Here is a 20,076-nt window from a genome sequence, read left to right on the forward strand (position 1 = left end):
TTCTGGTGAAGGAGATCACATGGTTTAAAAGTTTACAAGGGTGTTTGCAGTTCGCATTTCTTTCTTCAACTTTGAGGTTCTTTATGAAGTGTAATTATGAAGATACATCCATATGACATTGGAAAAAAACAAAGCAAGCAAATCTCGTTGCTAATGGTTGGTTCCTCCTCTTCCAGAGACCTGAGTGGGTGGACGAGTGTGGAAGCCTGACAGTGGGGACTGGTTAATGGTTTGGTGGCAGTGCCATTGGCATGTGTGGCACGATCCTCCTTCATGCACAGACACCAGCTCAGAGATGCTCTGAAGCTTACAGACAGGGAAATGCTTTTAGGCTACTGAAACACTTCTGGAAAACCATCGCCCTTATGTCTGTGGTCAAAATTAATTATTGTTGTTCCATGCATGCAATTAATTTTGGCTTGCAATAGAGCTACATGCTTTCTTTCCCCTCTAAATGGATATATTTGTTTTCTGTCAAAGTGAATAAGTCAATGACACTTTCTGTTCCATTTGGTCATGTTTGCAGAAGATAAGATTTGTGCCTCGGCCCTCCTTCATGAACACAAAGATCTTCTTCATCACTTACAGTTTCTACACATGTAGTTGAAATCCCTGTGCAGCGTGTGTGGTGAGGCCAACAGTAGCGGCAGTCAGTTCAATGCAGTCCTGCCTTGGCAGCTTAACAGGGCAGGAATTTATACTGTCACTTGTTCAATTGCTTAAAACTCTGCTTGGCCTGGTGACCTGTCAGGCATTTGCCTCCAGGCAGAAGAATTCTTGCAGATCCTTGAGCACTTCATTCAGCAACAGTTAGTTGCTGAGAGTGTCGTAATCATGTGGGATTTAGGGAAGCGTATGATATTCATCTGTGAAAAATTATCCAAATATACTAGTTACCTTTTCAGACACTAAATAATCTGCCTTTCTGGGAGATAGACAGGCGCTTGAGGAAAAGTGGGAAGGGGAATTGGTAGGAAGCATCATCCACCTGATTTGAGAAGCACGATAAACTAATCAATAAACCAAGTTTAAAGAAAGTTATATATGTATAGCTCTGAATTAAAAACAAACAAACAAACAACTTTAAAACTATGGCAGACTTATGCCATAGCTATATCACAGTTTTGCTTTTGTGAATATCTACACTGTTTAATTTATTCTTATGAGAAGTGAGAGGGATTGACTCAAAAGTAGTAGGAATTAGAAAGGAGTTAGTAATTTATGAAGTAGTTTGCTCTTTAGGTTGAGCTGGGGTTATGTCACATCTACTTTTGAACAGCAAAACCTGGTTAGTTAGAAGGGCACTGGCACCTCTGTATAATGTTGGCATTGTTTTCTGCAAGCATGGCATGTGCACATGCTAATTATATTTTAATATACAGGTGCAGTCTTTGATCTTGGAGTGAGAATGGCTAGTTGATATTTTTATCTTCCTGGTGCTATTTTTGCCTTTACTGCGTGGTGCTCTTGTGTTTCTGTTCACTGGGAAAGGGAACAGGAGTGACAATGATTTATTAAACATATCTAAGAGAGCCACGGGGTTAAAGCTGTCTATGGCTGTTTCTTTCAAATTCCATTGTCTAAATGCCTCAATCTAAGTATTATCTGAAATGATAAGTAAAAATCTATAGCTTGCTGAGTGCAATCTTTGCTGCTTTCCAAAAGATCAGATAGCAAAGATGTCACACTGCATTACTTCCCACCTGCATGTTTTTTCCCTGTTACTACTGTTCAAAAGATTTTTCAAGATCACTTGTAGTAATATTTGTGCAATCTCCTGATGGTCACATTTGGTGTCTGCTGCTTGGAACTGCAAGTGTACGTAGTGATTTGCAGCTTAAAAGCAGAAATGACTAGCTTTGGATGTTAATAGCAATCTTCCTGTATTTTTTTAAATAGAAATTTTCTAAATGAAAAGTGTGGCACAGACTCTGCTGTTTGTAGTTAAGTATCCAGAGTGCTTGTTTCATGTCTTTGTACCTTAACTTCCATCCCTGCTTTTAATCAGGTGATGCTTATTGACAGCTTGCTGTCCACCAGGATCCCCAGGTTCTTCTCCAAAGAGCTGCTTTCTAGCAGGTTGGCCCCCAATCTGTACTGGTACATCAGGTTATTCCTCCCCAGGTGCAGGACCCTACATTTGCCTTTGTTGGATTTCAGATGTTTCTTCTCTGTCCATCTCTCCAACCCCTCAAGGTCCTTCTGAAGGGCTGCACAGCCCTCTGAGGTATTGGTCACTCCTCCCAGATTTGTGTCATCAGAAAACTTGTTGAGGAGGAATCTGCCCCTTCATCCATGTCATTGATGAATAAGTTAATGGGCCTGGTATTGAGCCTTGGAGGACACCAGTAGTGACAGCCTTCCAACTAGAGCTCGTGCTGCTGATTACAACCCTCTGGGATCTACTCAGCCATTTCTGTCCACTCATCCAGTAAACACTTCCTGAGTTTGCCTGTGAGGATACTGTGAGAGACAGTGTTGAAAGCCTTGCTTGAATTCAGGCAGACAGTATCCACTGCTCTCCTCTCATCCATCCAGGGGTTTCACTAAAGGAGGCAATCAGATTAGTCAAGCATAATTTAACTGTAGTGAGTCAATGTTGACTGGTCCTGATCACCTTCTTGTTGTCCATGTGTATAGAGATGGCCTCCAGAATGAGGTACTCTATTGCCCTTCCAAGGACTGAGGTGATGGTGGCTGGCCACTAAGTCCCTGGGGCCTCCTTCTTGCCCTTTTTTAGAAACTAGGGGTATATTTGCTTTTTTCTAGTCCTCAGGTGGAATCCCACAGGAACACTCAGGCACCTCTCTGGATTGCCACAACCTTTCAAAGATGACTGTGAGTGGGTTTGTTAAGGTGTGTGCCAGCTCTCTCAGCACTCGTGGATGCGTCCCATCAGGGCCCATGGACTTGTGAATATCAAGTTTGCTTAAATGTTCTCTAACCCAATCCTCCTTGACCAAGGGAAAGTCTTCCTTTCAGCATTCCTTTACCCTGGTCTCTTGGATCAGAGATTCCTGAGGACTGGTCTTATGAGTGAAGACCAATGCAAAAATATTCAGTATCTCTGCATCCAGAGAAGTCAGTCATTCTTTGATTGGACCTGGATCTCAGTATTTATGGTCTACTTGCATGTCATTGTTCCAGTTTGATTGCCTGTAATACTCATACATGCATCAAGCAGCAGTAGTGCTTTTGCAGAAATGTTTGCATTACGTTTGTTCATTTTGAACTGTACAAGAGCACGCAATTCAGAATAGTGGTAGCTCCAACACATTTTACCTTTGCTATGTAAAATATGGCTCTTGAAAAGGGATTAAAATATATAATATTGATATCTTAATGCAAATTATGTGAAATACCTGTTCATTTATCTTTGCAAGTATTTAAAACTTAGAAGTTTTATTTGTCATGGAACATTTGTATATTGAACCAAAGGATTGTAGAAGGTGAGGATTAAATGAGAGGTTTGACAGAGTTGGGGAAATTATTAATGAGAAATTACAGCTGATTGGGGTAGACTTTACTGAGTCCAAGATGATAGACTAGAACACTTTGCATGTACTTTCCTTTGGAAATTTGGAAGTTATCTTCCTTTTCTGCTTCTTTTTCTGTTGTTGGTATGCTCTCTTGTGCTATGAAAAATGTGCCAACCAATTCTCATTTTCTTCCAAATGAAAAATAATGTCAAAGGTTAACTGTGGACAGCAGAAATGTGGTGAAACCAGAAAAAAAGTAACCCTCATTCAGACTGTGATGTAATGGTAGATAGCGAATTACATGTGCATTTTCCATGTGCTGTAACACCAAAGAAGCCTTTGTGGTTTTAAGTTGCAACTGGTATGGTATGGGTGTTAATTTAAAGGGTCTTTTCTCAGTGGCTTTGTCTTTGCTTGTTACATTCTGTGCTGAACTTAACAAGTATAGCTAATAATTCTGAAAAATAAATACATTGTTCAGAGTGGTGCTGTATGCATGTAGCTGTATTGGCACTCAGTGGCAATTCTATAAATAGGGACAGAAAGAGTTTCTAAGAAAACTACCTTGAGAGATGTTTAGAAGGAAAATGACCCCAAATTTTGAAACACACAGGTAAGAAGGAGCAATACATAGGTTCTATGTAATTTGGTGTACTGGAAATCCAGCATAGGTGGGAAATGGTGCAAATCATACATAAACCGCCACAATGCTACAGTGTTTTAAAAAAAAGTATGTCAATTTATTACAGTGGATGTATATCAGGGTGCAGCTGACTGATACCAACCTCAATTTGGGCTTTCTGGTGCAATATAGTCACACACTGAAAAGGAAAGCATGTTGTTTCCATGTTTCTGGTGTATTAATGATAGATTTTGTTTACAGTGGTTTTGGATCAAAAATATGCAGGTCTCAACATCTGATCTTTTCTTGAGTTTTACGGTAGCCTTAAATATCCAGTAAAGGGAAACTGTCATGACCCCGTTTTCCTTCTCTGTTACATAATTATCACCAATAAAAAGTGTTTTACTGTTAACCTCTTGACTATTTTACACAGTAGATCGGGCTGAGTTAAAAGGTGTAATTTATTTCAAGTTCTTTAACTGTGCTGTGTTTTCATTGCTGACTATTTGCCAACAATTATCTCATGGAAATTCTTTTATCTGATGACTGGAGCGAATTACCAGTTACTTATTTCCCTTTCTCCTAAAACAATCATGTTGATGGTATAACCCTGGCCTGGTGGCCAGTCATCAGACTGTGGTTTATGGTATGGCATAGGAAACTCAAGCAGGGTGTTGCAAGGTAGTTTTGTATTTTAATAAAAGTCTGTTTTGAGGAAAAGCACATTATGTAGACTAAGGCAGGGCATAGATGAAGTCACCTTGTGGTTTAAAATTTCTAACACTTCTATCAAGTTGACTGATTTCCTTTGGGTGGTTTTGCTTTGTTTTGTTTTCAGTTACTGTTCAGACACTTTTATATGAATATTCTTAATTTCCAATCCAAAGCAGCAGTTGAAACAGTTATTCCTTGATGTGTAAAGTTTCCTAGATGTGTACGTTCTCTGAAACAGCAAGCATCGATCACAGTCAGTGGGTGCTATTGCTACCCAAATGTTGTTATTAGACTGGGAGAATGTGAATGGATGGTATTGAATCCACCTAAAGCTTCAAATACCCTTTGTAGAAAGATGCAAGCACAGAACTCTGATACTTTTCTTTTTTGAACATACTTGTTTGTCACCCTTAGCACCTGTTTTGGGAAGGAGCAAGTCTTACTTTTACTTCTGACAAACCCATGCAAGATCATGAGAGATCTGCTTTTTCACTACGTAGACAGCACATAAATCACATAACTGTGGCACAGAAATCAATCTGAAGATAACTATTGCTAATTCTTCATCCTTCGGGAACAGAATGGCTTAAGATTTAAACTATAGAATACAGAGGAACAGAATAAAGAGCTTTTCACCTCCTAGATTACCAGACTTGTTGAATCAGAGCAGTGCCCAAAAGTAATTATCATCTGATGGCTGTGGGCCAGTGTTAAATGAGTTACTGGGCTTTTTCCAGATTCTAGTGGAGAAATTTCTGTCCAAATCATATAACTATGGCTACGGTTGGCAGGGGCTGAAGTACTTATTGGCAGTCATGGTAGAGAGCTTGAGGACTGAATGTACACTGAGAGACTGGCTCTCTAGATCAGATTTTTTTTGCACCTACAAGTCAATGCAAAGCTTTAATAGGCGATTTTCCTTTTGTGTGCTAGGTACCACTGTCTACAGACCTGTCAAACCAACAAGCAACATTATTTAAAACCAAGTTATAATTCATCCTGGTACTTCACTGTGATTATGGAGTGGGCATCTGTAATCACTTCTCAGTCATTTAAAAAAAAGTGATAGCAAAACTGGCTGAAATGCTGTGAAAGGGTTTCCCATATGACAAAGTTAGTATTTTGATGCAAATCTTATTGCTAACAGATTAGCATGAAGTGTAGAAGGGATGGGAGGCAAAATGGAAGAATATATACAAATATATACATTTTTTGACAATGAAGGTTGATAGGGCTTTAAACTAGACATTAACATTATCCTGAAAGACCATGAGAATGCCTTTTATCTTACAGCACTTTATTTTTCGTGTTTTCTTTCTCCTGGCTTCAGGATCTTTGTAGATGGACCTTTCCATAAAGGAGCTCAAAGCATGGAGAGAGGCACACACATTTGACAAAAACACAATAGTAGCATGCTGCACACAGTCCCAGTTCCTAGGTAGAGACTGATAACAGAGATCACCAAATCACACTTTTGGTGAGCCCAGTCCTACAGAGGAAAATATTTCTCAGGAGTTGCCCTCCTAAGAGACACAAAAGCCATGGTGGCTGACTGCCAGTCCTTGTGGTAGAAGGTGCTTTGTACATGCTGATGAATTTCGGTGGAAAAAGAGAGATAAGCTGAAAAAAACAACTAAATCTGATTAAGGTGTATGAGTCTGACGGTGACCTTCAGACTCTCAACTGTTTTGATTAGTTCCCTGATGCAGCGAGTAGGTTTCTCAACAGACTAAAATAACCTTACTTTTGATACCACTGATTTTCTGCAGTTCTGCCAAGCTGTGCTCAGTTCAGCGGGAAGCTGACCACAAACAGACTGAAACAAAATAGGCCACAGTAAAGAAGCAGTCAAATTTAAGTTGCCTGAAATCCCTTGTTTTCAGGGCTCTTGGACAAAGCTCCTTAGAAGAGCTCTCAAAACCCAAAGGGCTTCTAATCCCTAGACAAAGCCAGGTCTGCATGACCAACATGTGCTTGTTAGAGCACAGCAGCAGATGCAAGATGAGCAAGCTGTTAAACATCCCAAACCGTGCATTTTCACACCTGAATTTAGGAGGAGCTTGTTGCCAAGCTGGAAAGCTCATGTTAGTTCCTTCCTAGATGTTACATTTTGTTGAAGGGACTGCCTGAAAATCTTTCTGCTCTAAAGTCAAGCAGATGCAGAAGTCAAAAGACCTCAGTGAAATTCAGCTCTGAGTAGGAGGGGACTTTTTACGTGTTCTACAGTTATCTGCTGGTGAGACGTCTGAATTTCAGTGGCAAAAGATCTACCCATCTTTTTAGCTAGCAGCCAGGTAGTTAAGCCATGAAAGGACCAAGAGAATAGAGTGAGAAGAGTCTTTCATTTTAGAAGACAGAAAAGAGCTTGATTGAAAATTTCTTATTCCTACCTCTTTTAATTTTATTAAATTTGTTGTATTTGACACTGAATTGCAGTGTCTTTGCACTAGTTTTGATCCTGGCTGTTAGCTGAAAGCAAAATCCTAGGCTACATTCCTACTTCCCACTATTGGAAAGTGTAAATTTGAATGCCAGCCTACTTGTCCTGAATTTTGTAAAAAACAAACTACATCCCTAAATAGCCATCTGTAATGATTTGATGGTACTTCAGATTTTTTATTCTAATTCAGCAACTTCCATTTGTCTTATTATATCTGAGAGTACAACCAGGTCTAGGGGTATAAGCCGTTGTTACTTATGGCAAGTTTTGCAGAGGCTATTCATGATCACAACCCTGGTAAGTGGTGGGCACAGATTGTATTTGGATATGACTACCTTATTCATTTGTTGAAAAAAGGAATTATCTACAGTTGTATCTATTATGAAGAAGGTATTCAGCTGCCTAAATTTAACATCTTCAGACACCATCAAATGTGTAATTAAACCTTTCCTTTGTTTCGTGCTAGGTGTAAAATGCTTTTGTCTTTGCACTCCTTGCTGGGGAAAGATCCCTGCTGAAACTGCAGATAGCTTGTAGAAAGAGCTCTGGAAATGATGCACAGAGCAAACTATTTGTCACAATTGCCTCATGAGCTAGAAGTCTGAAAATCTTTGACAGGAGTATTAATAGTTGAACATCCCCCATTCAATGGTAACAAAGTGATATAGACAAAATCTGCTGATTGAAAGAGAATTTACATAATCCCTAATCTGTGATTCAGGGAGCAAACATCTGTTGATATTTATTCTTATATACAGGCTGCATTTTAAGGTATCATAATGATATTGTTAGGAACAGAAAACAGTGCACTTTTTTCTTAATCATCTACTACACCTTATGATACAGCTACAAGATTCACAACAATACAGATACACAATGCCTCTTGAATGAACTAATGCATTTAGTTCTAATTTTGCCAAATGTTAATAAAAGGAGTATCTGGGTCTTTGACATCCAGTCCTGTCATCAATCCAGTTTATATCTTAGTGGTGGGCAGAAGGGTTACAAGCCCATAGTTTGCATATGTTTTGCAAATGGTTTTCTGGTTTGGCTTTAAAAAGAGGTGAGCTAATAAAAGCTCCAGTCAGTGTCAGTGGGATACATAGGTACTGAACAAAGGTCAAGCTGTAAGAGTTTTGTATTTCATAGGTGTATCAATCTGGTATGGTGAGTGATTCTCTTTCAAGTGTATCCCCTTAATATTATTAGTACACCTCTTGTACAAGGAATATGCAGGGAATGCAAGGGCTATGATGTTCAAAAACCTAACACTTTTCTTATATGCAGTGTTCTTATGTGCAAAGCCTCACTCTCCCCAAGTTGCAGCTTTTTCTGAGTTGGCTAGACTTAAGCTTGCATATTTCTTGTTACTCTGGAGGAAATTAAGGCCTGTCTGCCAGTTGTTCCAGTGCCTATCTATTTGCAGAACTTTGCTTTCAGAAGACCCAGCACAGGAGAGGAGGGGTAGCTGGGAGGCATGATGTGTGCTCTTGTGCTCAGGGCACTGGCTGGTCCCACACACCCAGCAGCACAGACTGGACTTTGTTAGTCCTCCTAAGGGCATAGACTGCTTGAACAGCCCTGAGCTTTCTCCAGCCTTTCACTGCTTCAGAATCTTTCAGCCTCTTCTTGCCATCCAAGCCAGTAGTGTAGCTACTTGATCCCATCACCTCTGCCTGTTTGCCCTCTCCATCTCTCTGTAGGGAGCTAAATAGGATCACGTTTGCTGTCAGCTCCACAATATATCAGTTCTGATGATGGAGATTCGGGGAAGATTTTAGAGTCAAAGCAGCAGTTCAGGAGCCAGTCAAAATAAATCTAATGCCAGTTGCTTCTAGAGACTTAAGAGTAAATCAAGACTTTCAAGCCTGCTCTTGAACTACTCTGTTGGAGACAGCTGTTTTTAAATGACCCTAAAGTTTTCTTATAAAGAACCAAAAAGAAAGTGAGGAACTGCCAGTTGAAGCTTTTCATGCTAATCTCATTTTTGTCTTTGAGGCTTAAAACATTCCTAAGAACTGAAAGCTGATATTTATGAGTAGAGCTGGGGGTTTGAGGAAGTTGCTTAAACATCTCCTAGACTATCACCAACATCTCCAGCTGCACTGCACCAGCTCCACAGAAATTCAGTACTGTAATACTTCTATTATATATAATCACCTCCATATATTTCAGCATTTTTCATTCTAAAACACATTCTTGTCTTTGTTTATAGACTTTTTTACAGTAATGAACTCTTTTCTTTGTTTTCCAAGTAGTGCTTATGCAATTCTGTCACAGAAAGTGCTGTTGAACTTGAAAGTACATAACTTTCTCTTAAATCTTTGTTAATTTGTATGCTAGTGTTCTGTTCTGCCTGGAGTGCCATAAATCCCCCTGATTTTTATGGGGTTCAGTAGAATTGTGCCAAGTGTTGTAGAGATAAAGAATGCTTAAAGGTGTAACCAAGGATTTGCTTTGTGTAATGCAATAGAAGAAAAGCTGTACCCTGCAATATATAATACTGAAAGCACAATGTATCTCTTGGCAGCAGCAGAACTTGAACTTCAGCACCTTTGATCTAATACTAAGGTCCAGTAAGCCGCAAACATGGTGAACATTTCGGGGGCACTCTGTAGTGAACACTTGTCTCAAATAACTTTCTCAGATTTTGATGAGTAGAAACACATTAAAGCCTTCATTTCAAGTCTTGCAATGCAGCCTAGAACTGTTTCTTTTTCTTCCCCTCTAATATTTATAGCAAATTTCCTAGACAACATGCCCTTGCGAAGTTCTGGCAAGCTGAGCATGGAGACCAGAAAAGATGATGAGAGTACGGCACCTGCCCCTCCACAGAAGAAGCTCTCCTGTCAGTGCCACCACCACTGCCCTGAGGACTCAGTCAACAGCACCTGCAGGTTTGTGGGCTATATATTGGGCAATGAAATATGGGTAAACCTATTTGGGGTAGCTCAGCAGTCCTGTGTTTGGTGTTGCATTTTTTGTTTAAGCGGTAATATGTAAATGACTTGTTAGACATTGTGTCTAAAAATCAGAGGTAGTTTCTACCTCGATTTCAACTGTGTATTTGTATTTTTATGTTAGGGTATATAGATATTTATCATTTTAGATAATACATATATTAATATAGTCCATATGAAATATTCTGAAGGCAGAACTTTTTTATAAAATGTGCATGCAGTTAACAAGAGAAGCCTTAATGGAGATATATGGAAATGTCAGTACATGCTTATAAATTTATAATCACTTTCAACAGAACATCATTTATAAGAACTCTGGTCTCTCTGTGTCTTTGCAATTGCTGGGCTATTTTCTGTAGGTCCTCAAGGCTTTGTTTTTTGGTTGTTTTTTTTTTTTTCTTTTTTTTCCATGCTAAAAGGAAAACAATCTTTACCTTGAGGTGAAGTATTTCAGTTGAGGTTGAGTATTTTCTTATACTAGATAGAGTCTTCTGTTTGGTTTTTGCTTAGAGTACTGCTGATCTCTCATTTGGGTCCTTTTGCCTCCCTGGGGGAGAGCTATGTCTAGATGTGCACAGGCTTCTTGAAGGTTCAGCATTGGTCTTATTGCAGTGTCAGCTGCTTTGTTGCACTGACATCAGCTGCAGCAAGCAGAGGTGACTGAGGGTACCTGTGGTGGAACCAAGCTGCTGTTCCCCTACCCAAAAGCAGCTCTTACTGGACACATACAATAACTGCTGTTGAATGAAGGTAGTGTTCAAAACCCTTTGTCTTGGCTTGAGATGCAGGTTACAGTTTGCCTTAGCTGCAACAAAGTTGGGCCGAGCTCTTCACTTTCCATATGAGGAATTTAAACTTTTCTGCCTATTCAGAGCCAGAATGATTCTGGAGATGTGCACTATCAGCTGTAGCTGGGTGGAGCTGTGGGAATCAGAGAAACATCGAGGCAGGGCACAGATGTGAGCCCAGCTGGAGATGCCAGTTAGGTATATGGTGCTGTTTGAGGTGAGGTAGTTAAACATTGTGTCAGCTCTTCAAGGCAGAGTATTAAAAAGATAAATGGGAATAGCCTAAGGTTGCTGAAGATGTTGATAGCTTTGTTGGATTTTTGAGCATTCCTTTGTAGCCTGATTTAATTCTTCTCAGCCTGCAGGTTCATACTGAAGGGTATCAAAGTTTTGGTGACATCTGTAAATACCTTTTCTCCTTTCTGCGTCCTTCCTACAAACCAGTGCTCTTGCCAGGAGTTAGATCTAACTGTTCTCACATGACAGTCAGTTTAAAAGCTGTAAAAGCCCACTGTGGTATCAATTTGCAGATCCCCTGCAGCGTGAATCAGCTGTTTCCTGTTCCTGCCCAGCAGGAGTCACAGCTTTCATACGTGCTGCCTCACACAAGTGGGAACAGGGAAGTTGCAGATGACTTTTAAATCCATGAATTGGGAAGCACAAAGGGATCAGTGATAAGGAGCCAATTGAACAAGGTTTATACCCCAGCTAGGGAGACCCACTGTTGCATGTTGCTTTGTAGGTGTCATTGACATTAATTTTTCATGTTATCAGGAACTGTGAGTAATGTCCTATTAAAAACAGATTTGTGCATTTTCCCTCACTGCAATACTTTGAAGAAATTATCTTCAGGGGCTCTCTTTGGATGTCAAATGTCAAACTTTTATTTTTTAGGTGTTAGTGCCCAAGTACAGGCAGTTAAGTGGTAATAAAACATGAAATTGTAACCCGTTTTGTCTTCATAATATTTGAAGATATTAGGCTTGAATGTTCTACTTCAGTTACAAAACTATTTTTTCCAGTTTAGACATCAAAATAATAATTGAAACTCGACTTTACCCGTCAAATATTAATCACTTTTCTGTCCAGGAATATGGCAACAGTCAGGAGACTTGCATTAGATAAGCTCCTCATTCCTGTTCTGTGCATCACCTGAGCAGTACCCACCTTGTCTTTTGCCCAGTGAGCAACAGCATAAGTGAAAAATTGCTGAGGAGTTTGGAGTAATATAAAACAAACAAAAAAAATTAAATACCCTGAATTCATGGCTTGTCAGCAGTAATCCTGTTCATGATGGTGATCATTGCTATGGCTCCCACTGCCTTGGTGTGAGAGCTGCAGTGAGGTATGAAGGACCCAACATCTCATGTTTTCCTTACATCCTCTGAGATGTTAGTTTGTAATCGTTCCTCTCCTAAACTCCCTACTACAAAGCTGGAATTACAGATCAAAAATGAAATGGGATGTTACAGAAAGAAGGTGGTACTAAGCCTGCTGTTGGGAAAGAGTAGTTATTAGGTGTCTGGTTAGCTGACGGGTTTGAGACCAGGTTACAAAGATTTGAGAACAACCAACCAGGTTAGCAGGGATTATTTGCTTACCCTGTGCTTTGGGGTCATCCTACTACTCAGGCAGTAACTTTCGTACTTTATCCTACCCTGAATGACTGTTGGCACAGTTGTAAAGCACTCAGGAATTGTCACTGAACTTCACTATAAAGGAAGTTTCCCCATTTTGAAGTTCAAGCGGTATTGATTCCAGTGTCTGTGTGAAGAATAAATTGACAGTTTCAGATTAAAAGTTACTGAATTAATTATCTGCTTGCCTCAGATGTAGCCACTAAAAGCCTTATGCATTTGATATTTAAAAAGATTAATCAAATTTCTCATCAGCTCTATTAGTCTGTTAAGCTTTGGGCAGTGCTTGGACCTGCAGAGTTCAGGCCTGCCAGCCTGACAGGGATGAGCCAGTGTATGGTGGTGCACCCAAAGGCCTGGCAAAGCCAGGCAAGTTCACTGAGTACAGCCATAGCCAGGGCTTGGGCTCTGGAATGCCATCGTCTCTATCAGGGTTCTTACCAAAGCAGTGAAGCCTTTTGTGAGTCCAGGAGCAAGGACCTCTGAAAGTTCAATGGAAAAGCATTTCCAGTTATGTTTAAATTCAAACTCTCAGAGTGGAGTAGCTAATCCTACTGCAAACACCATTTAAAATTTCTCATAAAAAGCAGTCTGTCATCTCACATGAAGATTTTTATCTGTTACCACAAGTATTCATCTATTAAAGTATAGATCCTGCCCATAGTACCAGTGGTCTGAATGTTTATATAAAAATGAGGACATCTTGTGGCCATTTAAAATCCTCTCCGTAATTGTATTTTTAGAAATTTAAAAGTCAATTTTTATCCGCATCCGTATCAAATCCTCTAACAGCCTGCTGTGTTCTTATACAGAATTTCGCCTTTCTTTATGCTTCTGCAGCTAAAGTCCAATAATACTTCAGGGAGCTAAGGATAATACTGCAGCTTAAAAGGCAGATTGCTTTCTATCTCAACAGAAAAGCAGTGGCTCTAGTCAGAGTGTGCTTTAAAAAGTGGTGCAGATTGTGAGCACAAGTTCAATTAAACGGTCAGCTCATCAAGGGAGGGTTAATGTCAGGGTGTAGCAAAAGGAGGCCAAGCCAGGAGCTGAGGGTGATGCTAAGGCTGACCATTTCCTCAGTCACCAAGACCCCATTTCCCCAAGGGTACACAACGGGCAGAGACAGCTCCTTCAACAGCCCTTCACACAGCTCAGTGATCTGGAGACAGACATTGCTGTACCACTGCTCAGACCTCAGCTTAAATGAAGCCTCTGCGCAGGGCATCTGTATAAGGGGAAAAGGGGTCCCAGCTGGGGCCTTTCTGGGCAGTTGAAGTTCATTAGTGCACTCAGGAACTTGACAATTAAGATCTTTGGAGAAGGCTCACAATCCTCTGCTTGTAAAGGGTGTATTAAACTGCGGCATGTTGAAACTTTATTCTTCTTTCTGAACATCTGTGTGATTCATAAAAGGGTTTCAGTAAAGAAGGTCAAAGCTGCTTTGAACACAACCAGGACCTTGTTTTACTGTTCCATATCAAGTTCTGTGTGTACAAAGTGAATGCATGGACAGTTCTGTCTAATCATAATTAATTGCATATTTTAAAATGTGGTGTTACATTTAATTGGCTTTGATTGTAATGGGATTGCAGTAAAGGCAGAGACTGATTAGGTGCCTTGTCACACTCTATTTTCATGCACAAATAAATGCTGACAGTTTTAAAGATTGGGCTGATAAAGTTTAAGTTCTTATGTGTTGCCTGCTGGATTGTATTTCTGCCCAACTGTGTCTTGAGGTAGTTTTGGTTATGTAAAGCAATAAAATAATTAAGTTGCTTTTTCAGTGTTACCAGAGGTGATAATTCACTTGAGTGATGTTATTTTCATTCTCCTTTCTCCAGATGATATGAATGAATTTTCTTTGTAATTTAGTATGTAAAAGGAAGATGACTTTGACACTGGCCAAAGCACTGGGTTCAGGCAGCTTTTATTTTAAGCAACTTTAATTTTTAGGGAAAAGTTGAACATTTTCTGATAAAGGAGCTATGGTGAGGTCTTACATGTTAGTCTTTCAATTTTTTTAATGTTTATGTGTATTTTTTAATTCTGTCCTTTACACAGGGCTGTACTGGAAGTATTTAAGTTTTTCATGGTTAAAAAAGACCAAAAACAACAAAGGTCAACAGAGGCAAATTCTTGCAACCCCCAGCCTTTTTTGCCTCCCGTGCTGGGGCCATATGTCTCATTGGTGGCTCAGCTGGTGACTTCACCCCAGTGTTTTGGGCTGAAACTCAAAGTGCCCATCCCACTCTTTTCAAGTGTGCCCCAGAAATGCCTTGATTTTAGTTTTGTTTCATGTATTGCTTGCACATTAAGTATTTAATATATACCTTAGGCTAGATAGTAATGCAAACAGCCTTCCTGTACTGAGTCCTGCTGCATTACTCTCAGATAGTGTTTTAGTGTGTGAGAGCACGTTGGTGTTACTGTGCAAAAGTGCTGGAATACCTCAAACTTCCCTTGCATACTAAATTTAGTTACACAAAACCAACCAAAAGATCCTTAACAGCAAATACCTGTGTTAAGTCTCTCCTAGCTTTAAAGTATAAGAACATCATAAAAGTACAACAGCAGTGTGATCCTAAGGTCAAGTAAAAGAAAACATATGGTCTGTGTTTAAATTTTTGAGACAAAAGAAAGGACTAAAAAAAAAGAGGGAAAAGGAAAAGATGGAGTTGAGTCATTTTATTTTGACTGTTTTCTTTTTGGTAGTTCTTACATCTACTGAGATGGATTTTGCACATAAGCAAATGGTGCTAGAGAGAGCCCTGGTGAAAATGCAGAGGTACCCATGCTTTGTGCTGTTGCCATACCCCAAGTTGTGCCGTCAGGTTTGTAGACCTGTCATATCTCATACACTCTGCACAAAGCCTGGACAGTTTCTAGGGCTCTACCTCACAGAGTGGCATAAGGACTTATTTTTTTGTGATGTGACCCTACATGCCAAGAAGAAGTGTTTGATATACTTTGTGATTTAATGAAACAAGGCCAGACACATTTAGTGATGTCTCAGTCCTGGAAGAATACTATGGGCAGGTAGAATAGAGACCATATTGAATGATAGGCCTATAAATAATATTATGAAAATACAATAAGTAGTATCCTAGCTCTGCTAGGATGTGTTGGGTACCCTCGTTTCTCTCTGTGTGTATAGAGTCATCATTGAGCACCGAGAGAGCCAGAAGGCACGATACACAGCAGAGCGTACATAGTAGGATGAGCATTACCATCTTGGAGAGTAGCGTGGCCAGAAACTTTGGCCTGGTGTGAGCCACATTCTTTGCTTTATTACACCTGTCTCTCCTTGCCTTCACAGTTGTGGGAACATCTGAAGGTCCATCGATCTCAACAACTGTGTAATGCTGTTCTCACTTCATTTCATGTTACTTCCCTAATGTACAGCTGCTACTTATATTGTGTTTTCTGAAAAACGACCCTGTATTGAACACCTTTACAAAGACGTTATTTTATGAGTAGTGTCCAAAGACAGCATTTTGCTAAATTTGGCCTTCATCGTCTTCCTTAAGTGAAGGAGAAAATACATGAATTACATGCTATTTGGGTGTCAGCCAATCTTTAAATTATAGTATTTCAGACAGTCTTTACAGAAGAATATGAATTCTCAGTTTCTGTACATAATATAATCTAGCATTTTTGGATCATTTTAAAAACAGTGCAGAAACATGTCATATTGCTTTGGATGGAAATGAAAGGATGCGCTTGCTCTTTCTGATACCAAAATCAGGAATATAAAGAGGGGGAGTGGACAAAAGTAATAATACTCAAATGGATCTATTTGCAAATAAAATTAAAGATAAGGGATCTTTCCATGGAGTTACTTAACCTGTCCGTTTGTGATAGGCACTGAACAATGGAAAGATGTTGCTCTTCACAGTTATATATTGCCATCCCTGGCTGTGTCTCACACACACAGAGCCGTATGGGAAATCTTCAGCAGTCAAGTTTAGCTGAGGAATCACATCTTCTGTGAGAAATGGCTGCTGGCTGGTGAGGACATCTGTGTGAGCAGATGCAAAGCTGTTGGCCTTGGTTCCTCTCTTCTGACATTTAGTAAAGGTCTGAGTTAAGATCACCACTTTCTTTGTGGTAATCTGTAATTGTAGCACCACCATCTATTTCAGTGTTTATCAGTGTTTCCACTTATTAACTCCCTCTATTTTCCTGGCATTTGACTTGACTGAAAAATTCACTCTTGGCAAATATGTGACATAGCAAATCTATGCTTACTAATGATCACATCCAAAATGTATTTAATCGCTCCTCTCCACCATACTGTAATAGGATGATGCTTTAGTGGAGGCAATTAGTGGATGTGTATTCAGATGTATTCAGTAACATCATGTTGAGTTTCATCTTTACACACCACTTGCAGAATCAAATTGCGCAGAATCAAATTGCACAGAATTCAAATTGCAGAGTTTAAGAAAATAATAGTTCTCTACTAGGAAGGAGAGAATACTTTTTTCATGCTGCTTTGTATGTATAGGTGATGTGCAGATGTTTCTATTTGTGCAGTCGCCAAAATAAATATAAAATTTGAGAAGATGCAGAGTCATATGACTTGTTATATTAATAAGAACAGTTTCATTTCTACCATAAGCAGGTATGAGGTAGGGTAATCAATAAAACAGCAGGGGTTATGTCCTGCCCTTTACTTGCAGTGGGTGGTCCATCTGGCATCCTGTGAATCAGAAGAACAGGTCAGGGCCCGGAGGGGGGAAGCAGGTAGGAGGTACTTCTTTCTTTTCGGGAGAGTCACTTCTTTCCCATCCCAATACCTCAGAAATTTTCAAAAAGATAACGAGTCCTTACATTACGTGAAAACTTTTGGGTTTGGTTTTTTTCTTAGGGTTAGAAACAAGCAGTACCAATGTTTATTCTGCTCAGCATTCCTGTTCTTGTCTCTCATTTTTCCTTCATTAGTCTATGATTGTCTGTAAAGAGCATGATTTATCCTTATTGCTGGAGAATTATAACTTCTTTGTTTTGCTCTATCCAATATAATTTTGTTTTTCTTTTTCAATTTGGAGTGAAATATTCAGAGAGACTAAAGTACATGAGGAGTCTGAATTTAATTTTCAGAAACGAGCTAAGAATCAGAGGCCCATGACAAGTCGGAAGTATAGAATTAAAACAGCTGACTTTTCTGTTTCCTTTTTTCCCTTTTGCAAACAATTTGAATTTTTCTTCCCTTTCTTTTCTTTGCTGAACCAAGTGTTTTGGTTTATTTTGCTGAGGACTGTTAGCTGTGGAGTTCATTTTTGTCTTTCATTTGATTGCAATTTATTGTTTTGTTGCTCTGTCCCCTGGGTTAAACTTTCTCATTACTTTGAATAGAAGGCACCATGCAAACAAAATCTAATACAATATAATACTCTGCTCTAATGGATTCTTTACAGTCTTTCTTGGCAATGCTATTGTTCCTATCTTTTAAGCTTAAGCAATGAAATCAAGGTGGTGGTTGCGCAGAAGGGTTACTGTCTCCTTTGCCTTACTTGTATGCACAATGTCAAAGAAGAGTAGAATTCATTGGTCACTTCTCCAAGAAAGTAATTTGTAACATGCAACTGGTTACTTTTCAAATGCAGAAGTCCATAACTCATGATAGATTATTATTTGGAGTAATAAGTTTACTGTGGCTAGACCCTGCACCACTAATATAAAAAGATGCCACAGCAATTGTTTGACATGATCCTATGCAGCATCTCTCTGTCATGTAGCTAATACTTACAAATTGTGTCTATCTCTTAAATGTGTAACTGTGCCTCTGGTTTCCTACATCTTCATTGCCTTTGCTCTTTTTGCTCTGTTAGAGCTTTCTTTTAAGCAAGGAGCAAATTATCTGAAATTTTGCTGTGTTTAAGTTAATCCTCTTTTCTTTGTATTTCCTTGGTTTAACTTAGTTTCTCTTCTGAAGAATACTCATTGCACATAATAACCAGTGTTATTTTCCTGGGGAAATAACAGAATATTTTCTTTCTGTGTGACTTAAATGTCTTGTATTAAAGAGTTTTTTCTTTATTTTTGGATCTTCTTCCTGAAAAGCAGTCAATTTTTGTTTCTTACACATTACATATCTCCCTCAGAGTACTGAGAAATTAATGTGCAGCAGTCTCAATAAAATGCAGCCACCCTTTCCATGCCCTCCTCCCCCTCTTTACATAGTATTCAGACATTTGACCTTCATCAAGAAAGACATTTAACATCAGCACCATCTAGTCATCTGTTAGTATACTTGTCCTCCCTGGTGCATGTTCTTGTAAACGGAAGCATTATGGATCACTTTAGGCTTATAACCCAAGTAAACAGTTATGAAGGGTGTTGATGATAACTCAAGAACCCATACACAAGAGTGTTGCAGTTCATAATATGGTTAAAATGGGAATCACAAATCACTCTTAATAATATTTTGCATTTAGCATCTCAAAAATGTTTCTTTCTGCAGGTCTCTACCATGATGTAATATCCATGCCTTGTTCCCACACACAAGTCAGACCTTCTGTAACTTGAAGGTGGCATTTATGTAGGTCTCCAAGGTTTCAACACATTAATGACCATAGGCAGAGAATTAAGATGTTTGTTAGTGGGGTTTATAGCTGTGAGACATTGGAAAGGTAAGTGCATTGACTCCAAGACAGAGCTTCCTCTGTGCATGCAAGAGCTGGTCCACAGCAGCCTTAGTATGTTGATTTGTTAATGGCATATTTGCCTTGCAGGGAGTGAAGTTTAAGACTATTCAGCAGCATACTTTTCACTTCAGTGTATTTTCCTGATTCATTCTTTCCTGACTCATTCTTTCCAATCCTCAGCACTGATGGCTACTGCTTCACCATAATAGAGGAAGATGAGTCTGGTGGACATTTAGTCACCAAGGGATGTCTTGGATTAGAGGGCTCAGACTTCCAGTGTCGGGTAAGGAACTATTTCCTTCCAGAGTGTTGCTTGAATTTTTGATAGCTTTCAATTAAAGTGCAGTCAACAGACATTACTATGTTCATATTTTTCACTTCTGTTCATGTGGAAGATAGTTGATCTGCATTGATTGCAGAGGGGAGTGCACGTGTATCCCCAAAAGATGATGAGCTGCTCCTAACAATAACTTACGGTTTTGGCACTGCTGTTACTAGTAACATTCCCACTCAGAGGAGGTTTGGATTTAGAAAAATTCACTCTAACTCCTGAAGTCTCTATGGTAGCTAAAGCTAGTTAGGATATCATTTGATGGACTGCAGCAACTTTTTTGTCTCATATGCAGTTGCACTTTGATTTTGGATTTTTGATGCCAGAAATTCCCTTCAAGTACAGTGATCACCTGATGGAAAACTATCTGCAGGAATTGAAGGGGTATGGGCAATGGAGCAAGGTGGTTCTAAAATGTTTGCCTTTCCTCATGTTAACCTTAAATGGTTTTATGT

At 39.4% G+C, this 20,076-nt stretch overlaps 1 protein-coding gene across 4 annotated transcripts in view; it reads left to right on the top strand.

The window, feature by feature from the left end:
- Nucleotides 1-20,076, top strand: part of BMPR1B (bone morphogenetic protein receptor type 1B) — a 243,653-nt gene that overhangs the window by 200,194 nt on the left and 23,383 nt on the right. For all 4 annotated transcript variants that reach the window (XM_071555880.1, XM_071555883.1, XM_071555882.1 and 1 more), the window contains 2 exons: nt 9,996-10,152; nt 19,471-19,573. In XM_071555880.1, coding sequence (XP_071411981.1) covers nt 9,996-10,152; nt 19,471-19,573 — 260 coding nt within the window. The remainder of the gene's footprint in view (nt 1-9,995; nt 10,153-19,470; nt 19,574-20,076) is intronic.

Source organism: Pithys albifrons, chromosome 5 (assembly GCF_047495875.1).
Source record: "Pithys albifrons albifrons isolate INPA30051 chromosome 5, PitAlb_v1, whole genome shotgun sequence".
In the NCBI taxonomy this organism is placed as follows: Eukaryota; Metazoa; Chordata; class Aves; order Passeriformes; family Thamnophilidae; genus Pithys; species Pithys albifrons.